The 20229-nt window shown below is 38.9% G+C and overlaps 1 protein-coding gene across 1 annotated transcript; it reads right to left on the reverse strand.

Moving 5' to 3' along the window:
* Positions 1 to 6234: 6234 nt before the first annotated feature.
* LOC141631140 (protein FAR1-RELATED SEQUENCE 5-like) lies at positions 6235 to 8288 on the reverse strand. Its single transcript, XM_074443850.1, has 4 exons — positions 8252 to 8288; positions 7508 to 7626; positions 7122 to 7253; positions 6235 to 6714 (listed from the first exon to the last, which is right to left on the reverse strand). Exons 1-4 carry the CDS (start codon positions 8286 to 8288, stop codon positions 6235 to 6237), a joined length of 768 nt encoding a protein of 255 aa, XP_074299951.1.
* Positions 8289 to 20229: the final 11941 nt, after the last annotated feature.

Raw genomic sequence — 20229 nt, forward strand, 5'->3', positions numbered from 1 at the left:
CTAGGTCACATGGTAAGTTGCATCGGTGTTAAATGTCTGCTTCTGTTCAATAACATATGATTCTTTTACAAGGGAAATCTAACCCTTACATTTTTTTTAATTTTTTTTTAAAACTACAAAGCATGCTCTACGGTTTGTGATGCGGGAGGATAGTGAACGATCGATATAAAGAACGAGTTGTTTGAAATTTGGGATAATTTCATCAACGCGAGCAACGCAAATTACAGACTTGATGCCGAACTTATTTTTATACCTTGTTTGGCTGGCTATCACTACTTCTGTGTGTGTATTAATTTCCTCAACAAAGAGATTAGTGTGATCGACAGTCAATCGTATGCTAAGTGGGAGTCTTCATTCAATTACGACATCGCAATGGCGTGTAAGTCCCCCGAGTTGTCAAATTGTATGTTTACGATTTGATTTCACTTTCGGTGTTACGATAATACGTATCTTGTAACATTTTTATGTTGTTTTAGTGTTCTTTTTGTTACACCTATCTTGTAACATTGTTGATTACTCGATTTCTTAATTGATAGTAAAAGGAAATTAATGTTCATTTTCGACGGGCGGTTGCATGAGTGACTACCTGGACACAAAGGGCGACGTGAGGGTAACTGAAATGCTCCGCTATCCTGTGGTAAATGTGAAGTTTAAATGACAGAAACGGGCTTCCGTATTTGAAGAGTCAGCCTGTATCACTATGACAGCCGTCTCCAATTTTTTGGGATATGCAAACAAGTCTTCTTTGCTCAACAACACATTTTATCGGCGGGCATGTGCTTCCCAAATTGCTTCATGTTTGCTCATGGCTGACATCAACAAAATACGGGCTGAATTGTTGACGATTTGTTGAAATCTTCAAAAAATCAAAGAAAACAATCTGGCCTGATATAGCTGCAAGGAGGGAAGCCGCTAGAATGCTCAAAGGGAAGGCAACGGAAGATGAATTGTCAGACAAAGAACCACCGATTGAGAATGAACCGAAGCCACTCAACACCGAAATGCATGTACTTCATTTTAAAGTGAAAATCAAGTGATGTACTCTAAAACAATGTTACTTTAACAACGTAATAGTGGCTGTCATAGACAGTGGAACATATTTTCGAATATTTTGGAATATATTACAAATAAATTTGTTACTATAACATTAACTTATTATATGCAGAATTCATTAACTATGTTACTGTAACAGTATGACAGTTTCAAGAGTGAAAAGAGAAAACATAATTTGACGTTTTGAATTCTTCACTCTTGCAACTGTTATAACTGCACTTCATAGGGAAAACGAAACATGGGTTGGATAAATTTCATGTCTTATTTTGTCTTTTGGAATTCAAAAATTAACAATTTTTTTAAAGCATTTAATTTTGAAAACAGTTTTTAAAATGTTAGTGTTTTTTTTAAACAAAAAAAGTCGAGACAAAATGAAAATAATGTTAATGTAACACTGTGATAGTAATAAATGAAAATTATAATAAAAGATTTTGACGCTTTGAATTCTCCACTCTGTGCAGCATTTATAACTGGACTTAATTATGGGGAACATGCATGTGGTTAACATCAATCATCATTTAAAAACAGTTTTCAAAGCAGTTAATAAAAGTGGTTTTTAAAGCAGTTAATTTTTTTTTAAAAAAAAATTACTGTTTTGTTTTTCACAATTATCTATAAATAATCTCATTTTAAAAAAACACAATTATATTCTTTGTAACAGAGACGGTTTTGACGCTTTGAATTCTACAATCTGCAGCAGTTATCTTTCTAAAACAGTTTTTCACTTTGTTCAAAGTGATATTTTTCAAGGCAGTTATTTTTTTTATTTTTTTTTTAAACTGTTTTGTTTTTTTTTCAATTATCTATAAATAATCTCATTTCCATTCAACATTTACACTTCATTTTCTAAACAAAAAAATAAGCCAAGACAAATTCAAAGGTTTTTCATGTCTAATTTTTTTTTTATCTTTTGTAATATTATATATCTATAAAGATTATGGATGGTTTAATATTATAACTGTTGCTAAAATTTCATTTATTATATGACTACCTTGCTCTAATTGAGGGAAAACAGTTTATGTTTGTTTATAAATAGATTTTGTTTTCTCTAATTTAGGGAAAACATTTTATTTTTCTGTTTTAATAGGTTTTTTTTTTGTTGTTGCAGCAAGAGAAAAATTGAACGAATTCAAAGGAAACTAGAAGACACCAAGTTTGAACTTGAAGAAATGACAAGGCATAGAGATTCATTACTTGAGCAGGTTATATCATCTGATAGTGAGGTAATAGAAATGCTAGAACGAGTACAAGTGCTTGAAAATGACTTGAACAATGCTGAAGCTCATATCAAGTTTCTGATGGCGGAAAACAAGTGTATTGGGAAACAGCTAGAAGAAAATAAGCTGAAGAAATACACTGAAACTGATTTAGACCGTCAATTTCTCCTTGGTGTTACAGCTCTTAGGGAGTCATATGCTAAACTCAACCCTTCGATTAACAGGAAGTGGCCTCTTGTTGTCAAAGCTATTGAAGAGATGGAAGGTTACAGGAATAATCTGAAAAAGGAGTTGCTAGAGGGCGAAAAAGTGTTCATTCTCCTCCGTGAATAAACGACTAAGAAGGGAGTAAAAGATTTAATATTTCCTTCTTTATTACGATTTATGCTTCATTGTGATGACTTATATTTAAGTTAACTCTTTCATATGTTTCTAAGTATTTCGTTTTTAATCGTGTTTGTAACACTTGTTTTTAATGAATGACATCTTAATTAGGTTAATTGTCCAATTTACTATTAGAATTGTGCTATATTAAATTGAACAACGATTATGTAACTATGTTTAAAATTGTCAAAAAACGCTCCTAAAACGGGACGGAAAAGGGTTTAGGGTTGGATTAGGCGGCACCGCTTCGCGGAGCCGCCTAATCCAACCCTAAACCCTTTTCCTTAAACAAAGGTTGTTCGTAGTACAACACTGTTACAGTAAAACTAAAACTAAACCCTAGTGAAGGACGGGAGCTAACCTGTTGTGGTCGGGATTTAAATTTGGGGAAAAACACTCCTAAAACATACGACAGGATTTAAATTCGGGTAAAAACGCTCCTAAAACGGGACGGAAAAGGGTTTAGGGTTGGATTAGGCGGCACCGCCGCGGAGCCGCCTAATCCAACCCTAAACCCTTTTCCTTAAACAAAGGTTGTTTGTAAGACAACAGTGTTACAGTAAAACCAAAACTAAACCCTAGGGAAGGACGGGTGATACCCTGTCGTGGACGGGATTTAAATTTGGGGAAAAACGCTCCTAAAACGAGACGGAAAAGGGTTTAGGGTTGGATTAGGCGGCACCGCTTCGCGGAGCCGCCTAATCCAACCCTAAACCCTTTTCCTTAAAAAATCGTGGTGCGAAAAAACCAAAACTAAACCCTAGGGAAGGACGGCTGATACCCTGTCATGGACGGGATTTAAATTTCGGGAAAAACGCTCCTAAAACGGGATGGAAAAGGGTTTAGGGTTGGATTAGGCGGCACCGCTTCGCGGAGCCGCCTAATCCAACCCTAAACCATTTTCCTTAAACAAAGGTTGTTCGTAGTACAACAGTGTTACAGAAAAACCAAAACTAAACCCTTGGGAAGGACGGGTGATACCCTGTCGTGGACGGGATTTAAATTTGGGGAAAAACGCTCCTAAAATGGGACGGAAAAGGGTTTAGGGTTGGATTAGGCGGCACCGCTTCGGAGCCGCCTAATCCAACCCTAAACCCTTTTCCTTAAAAAATCGTGGTGCAAAAAAACCAAAACTAAACCCTAGGGAAGGACGGCTGATACCCTGTCGTGGATGGGATTTAAATTTGGGGAAAAACGCTCCTAAAACGGGACGGAAAAGGGTTTAGGGTTGGATTAGACGGCACCGCTTCGCGGAGCCGCCTAATCCAACCCTAAACCCTTTTCCTTAATAAATCGTGGTGCAAAAAAACCAAAACTAAACCCTAGGGTAGGACGGGTGATACCCTGTCGTGGACGGGATTTAAATTTGGGGAAAATTGCTCCTAAAACGGGACGGAAAAGGATTTAGGGTTGGATTAGGCGGAACCGCCTAATCCAACCCTAAACCCTTTTCCTTAAACAAAGGTTGTTCGTAGTACAACAGTGTTACAGTAAAACCAAAACTAAACCCTAGGGAAGGACGGGTGATACCCTATCGTGGACGGGATTTAAATTTGGGAAAAAACGCTCCTAAAACGGGACGGAAAAGGGTTTAGGGTTGGATTAGGCGGAACCGCTTCGCGGAGCCACCTAATCCAACCCTAAACCCTTTTCCTTAAACAAAACAAATCGTATAACAAATTGTATAACACTTTATTCTTGTAAAACTTAGGAAATATGCTCCTAAAACGGGACGGACAATGGTCCTAAAACAATATTTATTCTTTGTATAAAATGTTGTAAGTCTTTGTATAAAATGTTAACTATGATGTAGGAAAATCGAATGACTTTTTTCTGTGACATGTTATTGCCACAAAGAACACACAATTCTACTTTTTATTTTTTTGTGACATATTATTGTCACAAAGCAACACAAAATCTTACTAATTATTGCTAAGGTCACAATGTTATTCGTAACATCATAACAAATATCAAACTTTTTTTCTTTTTTTTTGCTTTTCTCAGCTACATCGCCTATGCGAAGAGGGCATGTTCTCTGTCGTGGGTAACTCTTTCTTTGCAAAGTATGCACATAGCCTCTTTGGCTTGTTGCTTTTTCAATGGCCTGTTGTTTAGCCGACTTCAATCTTTTTCCGCTGCCCTTGTTGCGTGCTTGTTCTGGAGGGTGGATAGTGACTTTGACGACGAGCTGCAGCCCAACAAAGCATCTCCATCTCTTGGTCTTTTGTAAGCGGTTCAATACATAACTTCCGCCAGGAACTCAATTGGGAGGGATGCTAACTCTTCCGTGTGTTCAGCAGGTAAAGTTTTGAGAATACCAACTATCTGACGGAACTCTGACCATACGTTGCACAAATGACTGTTATCAGACGTAGCCATATATGAATCCTCAATGACATTCCCATTCGAATCAAGCCCGGAAGTAAAACAAAGAAAGTTTCTTGTTTATCATGGTGACAATGTTACTATAAGGAATTATGGTTACAATGTTATTGTAAAACAATTCTTGTAACAAGTCAAAATCCTTTGTAATAATGTTTTCGAATCAAACCTGTTCGCTGCGTGTGTGTTATTTAGCCAACGATCTACAATGTACTTGCTTGGTATTCGCCCAATTCCTTTGCCCTTGTACACCTACAGAATATGCCTGCAGAGTAATCGAATTCTTTCGAACAGTTTACACTCGCATAATCGCATCGTGCTTCTAAGGTCCAACCTCACCTTGAAAATTCTCGTCTGTGTCTCAAAGATCGATTACATGAATTATGCGCACATGCTCCTCCTTCACAAAGTCATTAACACCACATGAATCGGCAGCCATTACTTCTTCTTGAAACACCTTGAACACAACATGTGTGTATATAATAGCGCCATGCTTTTCTATAGGTAATTCTGTCTTAAGCTCGGGGAATGAGTGGTCATTTGTTATAATCATCGTACCTTCGTGTATAGCTCTATTTGGTCCATAGCGATTTGGAACCTGGTTTTAATGCAACAAGAATTCGGCAACAAATTATTTATGTAACAATGAAACAATGGTAATGTAACATGCACATTGTTCCTGCATCACGTAAGGAATGAAAAAGAGTTGTTTACCTCATCCAAAATTCGACCAGTGTACCAAAGTGATTCTCATAGCGCTTGAAAAACGAATTTGTACTTTCTGATCGCTGTGTTGTTCTTAATATGCAGCCCAAGGCAAGGTCGCGATGGTAGGCAGGAATCCAATGGTGTCTGTCGTCGAACATTGTAATCAACCAATCATTATCTTCCAGCTCGAAATCTGAAATGAGCTTTTGCCACTTCTCTTCGAACTCCGACGGCTCCATATCAGGGTCCCAAACAACAGCGTTAAAGCGAGCTAGGAAGTCCGTGTCTCTGCAGAGTGCTGAACCAACTTTGTCTGTGATCTTTTGTGTAATATGCCACATACAATAACGATGCCTAGCTGTCTTGGAAACAGAAGGGAAATCATGTTGTTTGCCAGTCATAATGAAACAACAAGTCAGAACGTGATATTGACCAGTGATAGGGAAAGAGCAAGTGAGTAAATTTAAGTAAGTCTGTTACAGTAACATTGTCACACTATTACCTTCTTTATGCCAGGGCATTGATCCGTGATCATGAACTGCGGCTCTTTTTGTTCCATGGCAGTCAAGAAATGCTGAAAGGTCCATTGGAAGGAGATGTCATCCTCGTGTAACAGGAGACAACCGGCAAACAACACCGACTTTCTGTGGTGATTAACACCTGTGAATGGTGTAAGAACCATATCATACTTGTTAGTTCCGTAAGTAGGGTCGAAGCTCACAGCATCCCCAAAGAATGAGTAGTTTCTAATACATGTAGCATCAGCCCAAAAGAACTTTGTTAGACGGTTTTGCGGATCAACATCATAGGCGAAGTAGAACTGGGGTTGGGTCGCTTTGAGTTTCTCGAGTCGATCGATGAAAAGGTCAGCATCTCGTAACCCAATGTAGCACTTGATATCTCTTTGAAAGTTCTTAAAATCTATCAATGTAGCACCGATATTTTCATACCCATTGACAAGTTCCTTAACCTGTCTAAAAGGTCAATCAGCGCCAATATTCAACTTGGAGTTGTCCAAGATAAGCGTCTTCTGGAACATATCAAGGGATCGTGAAATCTTATCGAGATCTCATTACAGACGAGAGGTGAGACGATGATTGTGGACTTTAAAACTCGTCAATCATAGTTGGGCCATCAAGGCCATGTAGAAGGGAAAATCTGACGTACGCTCGGCATCCAATTCTTGTGATTTTAACTCGCCGTGTAATCGTATTAGTGGGACGAACCATCACCCATATTCTCATCATCCTTGGTTCGGGACGGTTGTTTCGGTTTAGATTCCCTGAACCCTTGACGGTTGCAGACTACGAATTTTTGGTGTGCAACATCACCTTGTAGTGTTTTCGTACTGTGCTTCCGAGGGGTAAATCCACATGCCCGAGCATAAACCTCGTAGAACTTGATTCCAGCCTCAAGGGAGGCGAAAACTGCACCAATGATAGGTCTAAACTTGTGCTCAACCACACGCATCCAGCGCTCACCTCCATTAGGCGTGTGAGATAGAACAAGCTGATTATTTGGTTGAGGATTGGGTTGCTCTTAGACAATTGACGTATAATGGGGTTGAGTGACAGTACTTGAGTCTGTAATACAAAAAGGAAAATACGTGTATTAGTGACCTGAAATACAACGGTGGTATTACAAAGAGTAACATTGTTACAGTAATACTAGTACTATGACAATGTAGTGACATAAAGATGGACGGGAGAACAGGAAATATGCGAAGAGGCTGGACTACAATTTAGAACAAGAAACTAAAGTACATTGAAGTAACAGCAGAACAAGAGGACATCCAGAAGTGGTACAGCATATGTTATATGTGCAATGGAAATGAATATATGTGATTGTGTTATAGTAACATTGATATTGTAAAAAGCTGAGCCTGTAAGCATTGACAGCAGAACAGGAATATACAGACAGGGGAACAGGAATATACAAGACAGGAAAAGATGTCAAATATAATGAAATTTGACCTAAATTGAACGAGAAAATCAACAAATATAAGGATATTTGACCTAATATTTAAGACAAAAGCAACTACGAGTATAATCAAAGGAAAGGAGACCGTAAGTTGAAGTAGAAGTGAACGGATTTCATTAAAATTGAAGCAAACAGAAAATCGATTAACCTAAAAAACTGAAAAGCAACAGAATAAAGACAAATTAATAAAAATTGACGGAATGTAACGATAAAGCAACTGCGATTGTAAGCAGAAGCAGAGGAAAACGCAAATATGAAAATTCAATAGGAAAAACAACAAATACAAGGAGATTGCACCTAATATTTAAGAGAAAAGCAAATACGAGAATAATCAAAGGAAAGGAGACCGTCAAATTGAAGTAGAAGTGAACGGATGTCATTAAAATTGAAGCAAACATAAAATCGATTAACCTAAAAAACTGAAAAGCAACGGAATAATGAAATTACAATAGCGAATGATCAGCGACAAAGAATCCAGACGAAATCGCGAAAAGGAAAACTGAAAAGGAAAGGATTACGGAAATTACCTGTATGCATGTTAATGTCGGTAGAATCTGCATCCATTGTAGCAACGAGAACCTGGAAAACACACGAATTTGATTGATTTGTGAATGAATTGATAAAAGCGAGTAAAAAACAGGAACCTAGGGTTTGTTTGCTTGATTCAGAGGATTATTTTCGACTTAGAGAGAGAGATAGAGAAAGCGAGGGAAAGAGACGGAGGAGAGAGAAAGTGAAACTGAATTATGAGGGGGAGGTTTGAATTCTTAGCTTTTATACGTTTGTTATAATTTCTGAGATTTAATCTCAGCCGTTGATTAGGAGTAGATCTAATGGATGAGATTAAAATGCTAGACTCACCTAAGATACCTAGACTCACTTGATGCAATTTCTATATATATATATATATATGTATATATATATATGTATATATATATATGTATATATATATATATGTATATATATATATATATATATATATGTATATATATATATATATATATATATATATATATGTATATATATATATATATATATATATATATATATATATATGTATATATATATATATGTATATACATATATATATATATATATATATATATATATATATATATATACATATATATATATATATATATATATATAGAAATTGCATCAAGTGAGTAATATATATATATATACATATATATATATATATATATATATATATATATATATATATATATATATATATATATATATATATATATATATTGTGTTGCGAAAAGTTATTAAGTTAAAGCATGCGGGTAGCTAGAGAGTCAGCATGACTCGATCGAATAGGGGATACTCGATCGAGTAGGTTGGACTCGATCGAGTATACTGAGCTCGGTCGAGTGGGTATATGACAATGTTGGGCAGTAGCTGCTGTTTTGGGGAAATCGATCGAGTAAGTGGAGTACTCGATCGAGTGGGGGGCTACTCGATCGAGTACGTTTGGGGCTCGATCGAGTGCGTGTTGTTCTACGTTCTGGACAGGTTCTGGAGTTGAGGTACTCGATTGAGTAAGTGAGAAACACGATCGAGTGACCTCTACTCGATCGAGTGGGTGTAGTTACTCGATCGAGTGTGTGTTGTACAGATCGTATATGCTTTGAGCCATATGCTATGTGCTTACGTTTCTCTCTCCTCTTATAGCTCAAAGATATGGCACCAAAGAGATCTGCTTTGTACACTAGGGCGCAGGAGATGAGTGTAGATGATATAGCCAAGATGCTTGAGCATTAAGATGCGCTTACCGAGGCCCTAAAAATATTTGGAAAAGACAAAGATGCAGGGGTAGACTTTCTCAAGATGAGCACTACGATAGCCCGCTTCCACTCAAAAGAGTATATGCGTACCGGTGCGCCAATTTTGCTCGACAATTGCTATAGGGAGATGGAGAACATCTTGAATGTGGTTCATTGTCCTGAGGAATTCAAAGTGGAACAAACTGAGTTCTACTTGAGAGATGCCTCGGGAGAGTGGTGGGACAAGTTAAGGGAGAGTGCCCTAGATCTGTATCTGAAACAGGGAAAGCCAGATGTATCGTGGATTGAGTTTAAGAGAGCTATGCGCCGGGAGTTCGTACCTGAGCACGTTCGTAGTAAGCTGAGGGATGAGTTCGATGCTTTTAAGATGACTTCGGACATAACAGTGGCTGATTACTATCATAAGTTTAATGAAAAATCGAGGTATGCAGATAACATAGGGCCAAATCAGGAGAACTTGGCACTGAGGTTTGAGAAGGGGTTAACCTACCAGATAATAAAGAAGTTACCAGTTAGGGTCCTTAAAGATGTAAAGGAATTATATGAGAGGGCAGGGAGAGCCGAGAGATTGGCCGAGATGGCCAAAGAGAATAAGGAGAGAGGTCTTGATAAGAGAAAGGCTGAGAGTGAGGGTGGTGGTCAGTCCAGTTACAAGAGGAGTAACCATAACCAGGTGAGGGCTTACTCATTAGGATCGGGATTTAGTGGTGGAGCTTTTTATGGGCGTGGTCGTGGTGGTAGTAGTAGCAGCTGGAGTATCTCGTGTTTCAACTGTGCTGGTATGGGTCATAAGAGGCATGCGTGTACTAGTGTCGTGGGGAGAGGTTTTCAGAGGCCATCACAAGGGAGCTTTTCGCAGGGTCCTTCTCAGAGTTATGCTAGCAACCGACCGGCGGGGTCATGGAATAGCCAAGGAGGTTAGAGTAACAACAACGGTGGATCTAACCGCAATGGCGGTAACTCTTATCAGAAACTGGTAGCTAACAACAATCAGGGGTCAGCTGCCAAGCCATCTAGTTCAGCAAGTACCGTTCAGGGAGGTGGACAAAAGACCAATGGCAAGTTATTCAAGATGGACAAGAAAGTTGCTGAGGATGATGCTCACATGATCACGGGTACCTTACTTTTAATGATGTTTCTACCTTTGTTTTGTTTGATTCGGGGGCGTCACACTCTTTTGTATCATCGAGTCATACTAAGCTTTTGGGTTTGAGAGAGTGTGAGTATGTAAAAGGTGAGGTTTTTATACCATCAGGTGAGTCAGTGTTTTGTGGGAGGTTGTATAAGGGTGTATCTATGTTAGTTGGGCAGGTTGATCTTCCAGTGGATTTGTTAGAATTTCCTATGGATGGTTTTGAGATGATAGTTGGTATGTATTGGCTGGGTAATTATATGTGGGAAATATCGGTATACTTCCTTTAAGAAATTACGAATTATAACGAAATTATGATTGTGAAACTAGTCATAAAAGAAATAGCATAAACAAAATAGAGAGATTAAGAAATAACCTTCGGTCCTAGCTAATATGGCCTATGAACAATATCGCAATGATATTCTCCTATCAGTTGCACCCAAGATGATACGAGATATGCCTTTGTTCTTGCTAGAATCGATCCCCAAAATTGCAAAATTAATTTTTAGGGTTTTGTGAAGGATGAGAGAATTAGGGTAAAATTAGGTTAATAAAAATGGTCTCCCTTCACTCTCTTAAACCGTGAAAGAGGAGTGAATTAGGGTAGAATTTTCTTTCCTCTTTTTGGCCCATATAACCGAAATAATAAGGAGGATTATCTCCTTATTTTCGGTTTTTCCTCCTACCAAAATAAGATGATTAAATTTTCTCATTTTTGGTAGTTTACAAAATGTATATAAAGTGTATAAGTTTTAAATTGTCATTTAATTCATTCCGTATTAATAAGTCTACACACAACAGCTTGCAGTCGATTTATTAATATCGGTCTGTAATAATTTATTTTGACAATATCGTATAATATATACTTTAACTATAAATATCGCATATTTATAATTAGCTAATTAAATATAACCGATTACATTTAATTACGAATTAACATCTTAATTCGTTTTCACTAACATTATATTCATTAATTAAATATAACTTATTATATTCAATTTATGAATTGACAGTTAATTCGTCTCAGCTAATGTTATTTAATTAAATTAAATAATCGTCTCATCAACACATTGACTAACTGTTTAGTCAATTACATGAACTAACCTTTTAGTCATATAAGTCATCAATGTGATTACATTTCCATAATCACATCTCTCAAACATATCCTTTAGGTGTGACTTTTAGGGACCAGTTGATCACTACCATCAGTATGATAACAACGTCAAACTTTCTAGCTAGCCAACCGTTATTAGGTAATCGTTAATCAACTGATAAAATACGAAGTATACCCTTGTGAACCTATAAGAGATTTATAATGTTATCATACTAATTTGTGGAGGAAACAAGCTCCAACAGTACAAGGCTTGGATAGATTGTCACCAAAAGAGAGTCTCTTTGAGAGGTCCTAAGGGAGTTGGTGTGTCTTATTGTGGGTTTGTTGTCAAACCCAAAGTCAAAGTGATTGCAGCGGTGTCATTGAAGTCTTATCTGAGGAAGGGGTGTCCTTTGATTCTATGCATGTGAAAGACCATAGTATGGTGGGTCTGACAGCTAATCAGATCCCATTGGTGGGAGAGTTCCTAGATGTCTTTCCGGAGGAGATACCTGGTTTGCCACCGAAGAGGGACATAGATTTCAGTGTGGAGCTGAAACTAGGGACGGAACCAATCTCTAAGGCCCTGTACCACATGGGTCCTAAAGAGTTAGAAGAGCTGAAGAAGCAGTTGGATGATTTGATAGATAAGGGATACATTAGACCTAGTGTATTGCCGTGGAGAGCACCAGTTTTGTTTGTGAAAAAAAAAAGATGGGAGCTTGAGGTTGTGCATTGACTACCGGGAGCTAAACAGTGTTATAGTGAAGAAGAAGTATCCTATGCCAAGGATAGATGATCTGTTTGACCAGTTAAGTGGGGTAGGAGTCTTTTCAAAGATTGATTTGAGATCAGGTTACCATCAGGTGAGGATTCGGGATGAGGACATTCCGAAGACAGCTTTTCTATCGAGATTTGGTCATTATGAGTATGTGGTGATGCCGTTTGGGTTGTCTAATGCACCGACAGTGTTTATGGATTTGATGAACCGGGTGTCCAATCAGTTTTTGGATTGGTTTGTGGTGGTGTTCATTGATGATATCTTAGTCTATTCCAAGATTAAGGAGGAGCATGAGGAGCACTTGAGGTTGGTGTTACAGACTTTGCGTGACAATCAGCTGTATGCAAAGTTGTCTAAGTGTGAGTTATGGCTCGAGGAAGTTGCCTTTCTGGGGCATGTGATTTCTAAAAATGGTGTATCTGTGGATCCTACAAAGATAGAGGCAATGTCTAAGTGGGAAACACCAAAGAATGTGGCAGAGATCAGGAGTTTTTTGGGTGTGGTAGGGTACTATCGTTGGTTCGTGAAAGACTTTTCAAAGATCACCAGACCTATGACAACGTTGATGAGGAAAGAGAACAGGTTTCGATGGGATGAAAGTTGTGAGACGATGTTCCAAACATTAAAGGAGCGTTTGACCACAGCTCTAGTCGTAGCTTTACCTGAAGGGTGTGAGAACTTTGAGGTGTATACAGATGCTTCAAACAACGGGTTGGGTTGTGTTGATGCAGAATGGGAAAGTCATTGCCTATGCTTCTAGGAAATTGAAGCCTTATGAGGAGAACTATCCAACACACGATCTAGAGTTGGGTGCAGTTGTGTTTGCCCTCAAGATTTGGAGGCACTATCTTTATGGGGTGACCTTTAATGTGTTTTCAGATCACAAGAGTCTAAAGTACATCTTTACTCAAAAGGAGCTGAACATGAGACATAGGAGATGGATGGAGCTTATAGAGGACTACGATATTGATATCATATACCGTGAAAGAAAAGCAAACGTTATTGCTGATGTGTTGAGCAGGAAGAGTGTGCATTCTCTATGTACAACTATGTCTTTGATGAGGTTGAGAGATGAGGTGTGAAAGATTGGGATACATGTGATACAAAAAGGGGATGCTAGGGGGGACTTGACAGTGGAGCTGGATCTTTATGATGATATTCGCAGGAAATAGGCTCCTGATTCAAAGACATAAGAGTGGAGAGTTGGAGTAGAGAAGGGGACAATGTCTCGATTCTCTATTCATTCGGATGGGAGTGTTCGGTTTGATGGAAGATGGTGTGTACTTAGGGATGAGGAGTTTAAAAAGGTGATCATGACAGAGGCTCATTGCACACTGTATTCAGTACATCCACGTGGTGACATGTTGTATAGAGATTTTAAGAAGACTTTCTGGTGACCTGGGATGAAAAGAGAAACAGGTGAGTTCGTGGCTCGATGTTTGACATGTCAGGGGGTTAAGGGAGAGAAGCAACAACCACAAGGTAAGATTCAGTCTCTTGAGGTACTTGAGTAGAAATGGGAGTCTATCTCCATGGTCTTTATAGTGGGTTTACCGAGGAGCCAGCAGGGTAATAACATGATATGGGTGATAGTTGACCGTTAGACTAAGTTATCTCACTTTATTCCAATGAAAGATACATGGAGTAAGGTTCAGTTGGCTAATGGGTACAGGAAAACTGTGGTGAGGTTACATGGAGTCCCTAAGGACATTGTGTCAGATCGAGATGCGAGGTTTATTTCTCGGTTTTGGGAAGAATTGCAGGAGATGGTGGGAACTACCTTGAAGATGAGTATTGCGTTTCATCATGCGACAGATGGACAGACCGAGAGAACTATTAAGATTCTGGAAAATATGTTACGAACTTGTGTGATGGAGTATGGTGATAGCTGGGAAGATAGGTTGGATCTGATCGAGTTTTCTTATAGCAACAACTACCATACGAATATTGGGATGGCACCATTTGAGGCTTTGTATGGGAGGAGGTGTAGGAGTCCGATTTGCTAGGATGATAGAGCTGAGGCAGTGGTTTTAGGACCACAGATGGCGCATGAGTTGATAGAATAGGTTAAAGTGATTAGACAAAAGATGAAAGCGGCCCAGGATAGACAAAAGAGCTATGCAGACTTACATCACCGTGACATAGAGTTTCAGGTTGGGGATAAGGTTCTTCTGAAAGTATCTCCTATGCGTGGGGTTATGAGGTTTGGTAATAAAGGGAAGTTGAGCCAGAGGTTCATAAGACCGTATGAGATTTTGGATCGTGTGGGAGAGGTTGGTTATTGGTTAGCGTTACCACCAGCTTCGGATCGGGTGCATAATGTGTTCCATGTGTCTCAGTTACGGAAGTATGTGAGTGATCCTTCCCATGTGTTAAAGGTGGAGAACATCGAGTTGGATGAATCCTTGTCTTATCTTGAGGTGCCAAACCAGATTCTTGATCGCAATGTTAAAAAAACTAGGTTCGGGGAAGCGGTGTTGCTAAAGGTTCTATGGTCTAATCATGAGGTTGAGGAAGCTACTTGGAAGGCGGAAGAGACTATGAGAGAGTGGTATCCGTCTCTTTTTGATCAGGTATGTGTGGTTACGGGGACGTAACCATGTTTCTTTTAGGGGGTAGGAGATGATCGCATAAGGTTTTGGTGTGGTTTTGTTTTAGTTTTTGGTACAGTTAGTAGTTGTTTTGAGTCGGTTTGAGTTGTGGTTGGGGTTTTGTTTTTTGTTTTGGTTGCGTTTTTGTGTCATGGTTAAGTTAGTATGTTTGTCTTTGGGTATGGGTTTGAACTTCGGGGGCGAAGTTCATTTTTAAGAAGGGAAGACTGTAATATTATGGTTTTCTGTACTGTTGGGTACTCTATCAAGTAAGGCTTACTCTGTTGCGTAAGTGAGTTTTGGTTTCAAACCAGTGTACTGTCTGATGGGTACTCGATCGAGTAGGTGTCACTCGATCGAGTAGGTGTCACTCGATCGAGTAGGGGGCACTCGATCGAGTAAGTGACTTACTCGATCAAGCAAGTCGGTTTTACGGGTTGTTTCTCCGTGTTTTGATAGCAACGCAAGAATGTTATATAAAGTTATTTTGTCAATTCCTTTTTTACTTTTTTTCACTATTTCTAAACAATTTACACAAGATAAAAGTTACGTAACTTCCCCTTCTCTCATTGCTATCAAATCCTAAGGGCTAGAGTCGTTGGATCGTGGGTAAGCTTCTAGTATTATTTTTATATCGTTTCATTGATTTTAGTTGAAACCCTAATTGGGTATTCTTGGGGGTTTTGGGAGTACTGTGTTTGTTAGATTGTAATTACATGATTGTGTGATTATAGGAGGTGAATTCATAAAAGAGCGGTTTTGAATAGCTGATTGTGATGATCTTGGTGATTGCTTTTCCTGGTAGGGTTTCCCTACTCGGTTATTGATTACATTGTATTTGATGGTTAATTGTGGTTAGTTGTTTATTGTTGTTGATCTATATCATATTGGTATTGGTGATTGGTACTCGTTGTTGTATAGTTGGTTGGTTGTGTTTGTCTATGGTTCGCGAGGTGCGTTCTCGGCTGAGTGAAGTCATTTGCGGGAGTGGATTCACGTCCTTGATTCGCCCCTTATGGTTCCCGTCAAAAGGGGGATGTGCACATTAAGGAACTTGGGTTTTCGCTCGGTGTTGATGAGCGAGGCTTAGGTGGGAATGGCTGCGGTCCTCCACAGATGGTGAGGATTACTGGTTGCGGCCGTAATCTGGCAGGGCTAGACCTTCTGGCTAGTCAGGTGATTGGAGATGTGACGGAGTTGGGTGATTGTATGTACTATTGATATTGTTGTATATTTTATTGTGTAATCAGTAACCGACCCGTTTTAATTGTCTTAAAAACTGTGGTGATCCATTCGGGGATAGTGAGCAGTTCTTGAGCAGGTATGAGATGGATGCTCATTGGATAGGTGGGAATGAGTCACTTAGAGTCTTCCGCCGTGTTTATGAACTTATATTTATTTTTAGAGTGTTTTGATAGTTTGGAACAGATGTATTTCACTTTACAGTTTTGGGATTTTGGTTATGTAATCGCTTAAAGTTATTTATCTAAGTATGTTCTTATATGGTCAATTTGATATACATTGCCTCGAATAACCGAGATGGTAGGACTTCCATGCATTAGGTGGTCTTGGTAAGGCACCTTGGTGTATGGGGGTGTTACACAATGAAGCCGAAAATTCGAAACCCTAAGTCCCTAAGTCGACTGTTTTAGTCGAAAATTGAAAGGGAAAAGGGAAAATTGAAGGTGTAAATTACCGGGTAATTAGATTTTTTGAAGGAATTGAAGAAATTTGAAGTAGAAATCGAGTTGGAATTGGATGAAAAGAGGAGTTAGGGTTTGTCGTTCTTTTTTCTTCTTCTTCTTGTGTTCCTGTCGTGCGAAATAAAGAGGAGGGGTTTGGTTTATTTAGGAAAGAAAAAGCAATTAAAACCAGTGTTAAAATATGTCGATAGACGTCTTGTATGCTGTCGATCGGCACTGTAGCAATTGTCGATCGACATACCTCATAGACCTCTTAATTGTTGTAGGTTATGTCGAATGATCATTGTCTATCGACTTTTTTTTCCTTTTGTCGATCGACAACATGTATACCGTCGATAGACACACGTATTAAAACGCCTCTCGTCCACTCCTTATGGTACCTGGGCAATTCTCACATGAAAATTAGTTTCTTGTCCAACTTATACTCATATGAAACTATACTAAACTAGTCCAGCATGCAACTAAATTCCGATTTCTAAATGTTAAAAACATTTAAGTGACAGAAATTAATTCTATGAAATTAAAATGCAAACTAATATGAGTATACAAAACTAACTAAAATAAAATAAGGAAACATGCCCTAAGCACACACAATTAAAGCTAAAACTAAACACACATTTACATAACTTTTACAATCCAGGTTGCCTCCTGGTCAGCGCTGGATTTTAAGGCCCCGCTTGAACTTTATTACCTCATTCAGCAGGTGCGGTAATGGGTTCGAGGTGTAACACCTCAACAACTCCAACAGTATTATTAGCATCGTAGTAATGCTTAACTTGGTGACCATTCACTTTAAAACGCTCTCCCGCGGAATTCTCAAACTCGACTGACCCAAATTTAGAAACAAAAGTTACCTTATAAGGACCAGACCATCGGGACTTCAGCTTACCCGGAAATAGACGGAGTAGGGCATTGAATAGCAATACCTTCTCCCCAACTTGGAATTCTCGCGGTATGATACGCTTGTCATGCCATCTCTTAGTCTTCTCTTTATAAACCTTGGCACTATCATATGCATTTAGACGGAACTCTTCAAGTTCATCTAGCTGCAACAATCGCTTCTCACCACATAACTTTGGATCAAAATTAAGCTCTCGAATAGCCCACCAAGCATTATCCTCTAGCTCCACAAGTCGGTGACAAGACTTCCCATAGACCAATCGATATGGCGACGCGCCAATCGGTGTCTTGAAAGCAGTCCTATAGGCCCACAACGTGTCATCCAGCTTCATACTCCAATTCTTTCAAAACTTGGAAACAACCTTTGCCAAAATTTCTGTAATCTCCCTGTTGGAGACCTCCACCTGTCCACTTGTTTGGGGGTAATACCCCAAACTACGACGATGCGAAACACCATATTTTGACAATAAAGTAGAAAGTTGTTTCTCTTTAAAATGCATACCTCTGTCCCTAATGACGACCCTAGGGACACCAAAGCGAGGAAAGATAACCTTCTTGAATAGCTGGACAACGGTCTTGGCATCAGAGTTAACTGAAGCCACGATCTCTACACATTTGGACACATAGTCCACAACAACTAGTATGTATCTGTTGATCTTGCTAGATGGGAATGGCCCTTGATAATCGATGCCCCATACATCAAAAATCTCAACCTCCAAAATACCATTCTAAGGCATCTTATGCCTGTTTGAAATATTTCCCGTTCGCTGGCAATGATCGCAACCTGCAACAAACAACCCAGCATCATTAAACATAGACGGCCAGTAAAAACCAGATTGAAGTACCTTAGCCACGGCCGATATAGGCCATCTGTACACTTCTTAAATACCATATGAGGACGAATGACAAGCTTCAAGAATAGCTCTAATCTCCCATTGGGGTATACAACGTCGATATAGACCATATGTACACTCCTTAAACAGGTAAGGATCATCCCATAAATATTGCTTCACATCATAGAGAAACCGTTTCTTTTGCTGAAAGGACAAGTTAGGTGGTAGAATATCACCTACAATATAATTCTCAAAATAGCATACCACGGACTCTCATTAGTAGTGATAGCAATTAAAACGTCATCAAGAAAAGAATCTTTAATGGGAAGAATATCTCCCTCATCCTGTGGTGGAAAACAAGACGAGTGATCAGCAACCAAATTCTCAGCGCCTTTCTTGTCTTTAATATCCAAGTCAAACTCCTGAAGCAAGAGGTTCCACCGCAAGAACCTGGGTTTATCCTAATTCTTAGCTAGAAGATATTTAAGCATTGCATGGTCCGTAAAAATAAAAACTTTTGACCCTAATAAATTAGAAAAAAATTTCTCCAGCGCATACACCACAGCCAACAATTCCTTCTCCGTAGTAGCATATTTCACTTGAGCCTCATCCAGAGTTCGGCTCGCATAGTAAATCGCACTCAGAGCTTTATCCTTCCTCTGACCCGGCACCGCGCCAACTGCATAGTCACTGGCGTCACACATAATCTCGAATAGGAGGCTCCAATCTGGGGCATGGATGATCGGTGCTGAAATTAGAGCCTGCTTCAACCTGTTAAAAGCAGACAAACATTCATTAGTAAAGTTAAATGAGGCATCCCTCAGCAATAACTGTGTAAGTGGTTTAGCAATTTTCCATAAGTCCTTGATGAACCGGCGATAAAAGCCGGCATGACCAAGAAAACTTCTAACTCCCTTAACATTGACGGGAGGTGCAAATTGCTTTACTACTTGCACCTTAGCTCTATCCACCTAGATGCCCTTATCAGAAACTAAGTTTCCAAGGACAACTCTCTCGTTGACCATGAAATGACACTTCTCCCAGTTCAAAACCAAGTTAACCTCGATACATCTCTGCAACACTTTATCAAAGTTAGTCAAAAAGTCATCAAAATTAGAACCATAGACGCTAAAGTCGTCCATAAAGACCTCCATAATCGACTCTATATACTCAGAAAATATCCCCATCATGCACCTTTGGAAGGTAGTAGAAGCATTACATAAATCAAATGGCATCCTGCGATAAGCAAAAACACCATGTAGACAAGTAAAAGTAGTCTTATGTTGATCATCAGGATTGATTGGGATTTGAAAGAAACTTGAATATCCATCTAAATAACATAAAAATTTATGTGAGGCCGATCTCTCTAACATCTGATCAATAAAAGGAAGGGGGAAGTGATCTTTTTTATGGCGGCATTTAACTGTCTATACTCAATGCACATCCGCCAACCTGTTACAAGTCTAGTCGGTATTAGTTAATTTTTATTATTTTTAACCATTGTAGTCCCTCCTTTCTTCGGGACTACCTGAACATGACTTACCCATTTAGTGTTTCCAACAGTATAAATAATACCAGCATCAAGCAACTTCATCACTTCCGCCATAACAACATCCTTTATTTTCGGGTTCAACTTTTGCTGAGCTTGTTTGCAAGGCTTATGATCTTTCTCTAACTCA

Source organism: Silene latifolia, chromosome Y (genome assembly GCF_048544455.1).
Source record: "Silene latifolia isolate original U9 population chromosome Y, ASM4854445v1, whole genome shotgun sequence".
Classification (NCBI taxonomy): Eukaryota; Viridiplantae; Streptophyta; class Magnoliopsida; order Caryophyllales; family Caryophyllaceae; genus Silene; species Silene latifolia.

What these genes read in the sequence shown, in the direction of transcription:
- LOC141631140 (XM_074443850.1), bottom strand. Translation starts at nt 8,288, where the DNA reads ATGGATGCAGATTCTACCGACATTAACATGCATACAG. An exon ending in TGTTCTGCTGTTACTTCAAT is followed by an intron (nt 7,254 to 7,507) that starts GTACTTTAGTTT and finishes CCAAATAATCAG; the next exon opens with CTTGTTCTATCTCACACGCC. An exon ending in TCTACGAGGTTTATGCTCGG is followed by an intron (nt 6,715 to 7,121) that starts GCATGTGGATTT and finishes CCTTTTAGACAG; the next exon opens with GTTAAGGAACTTGTCAATGG.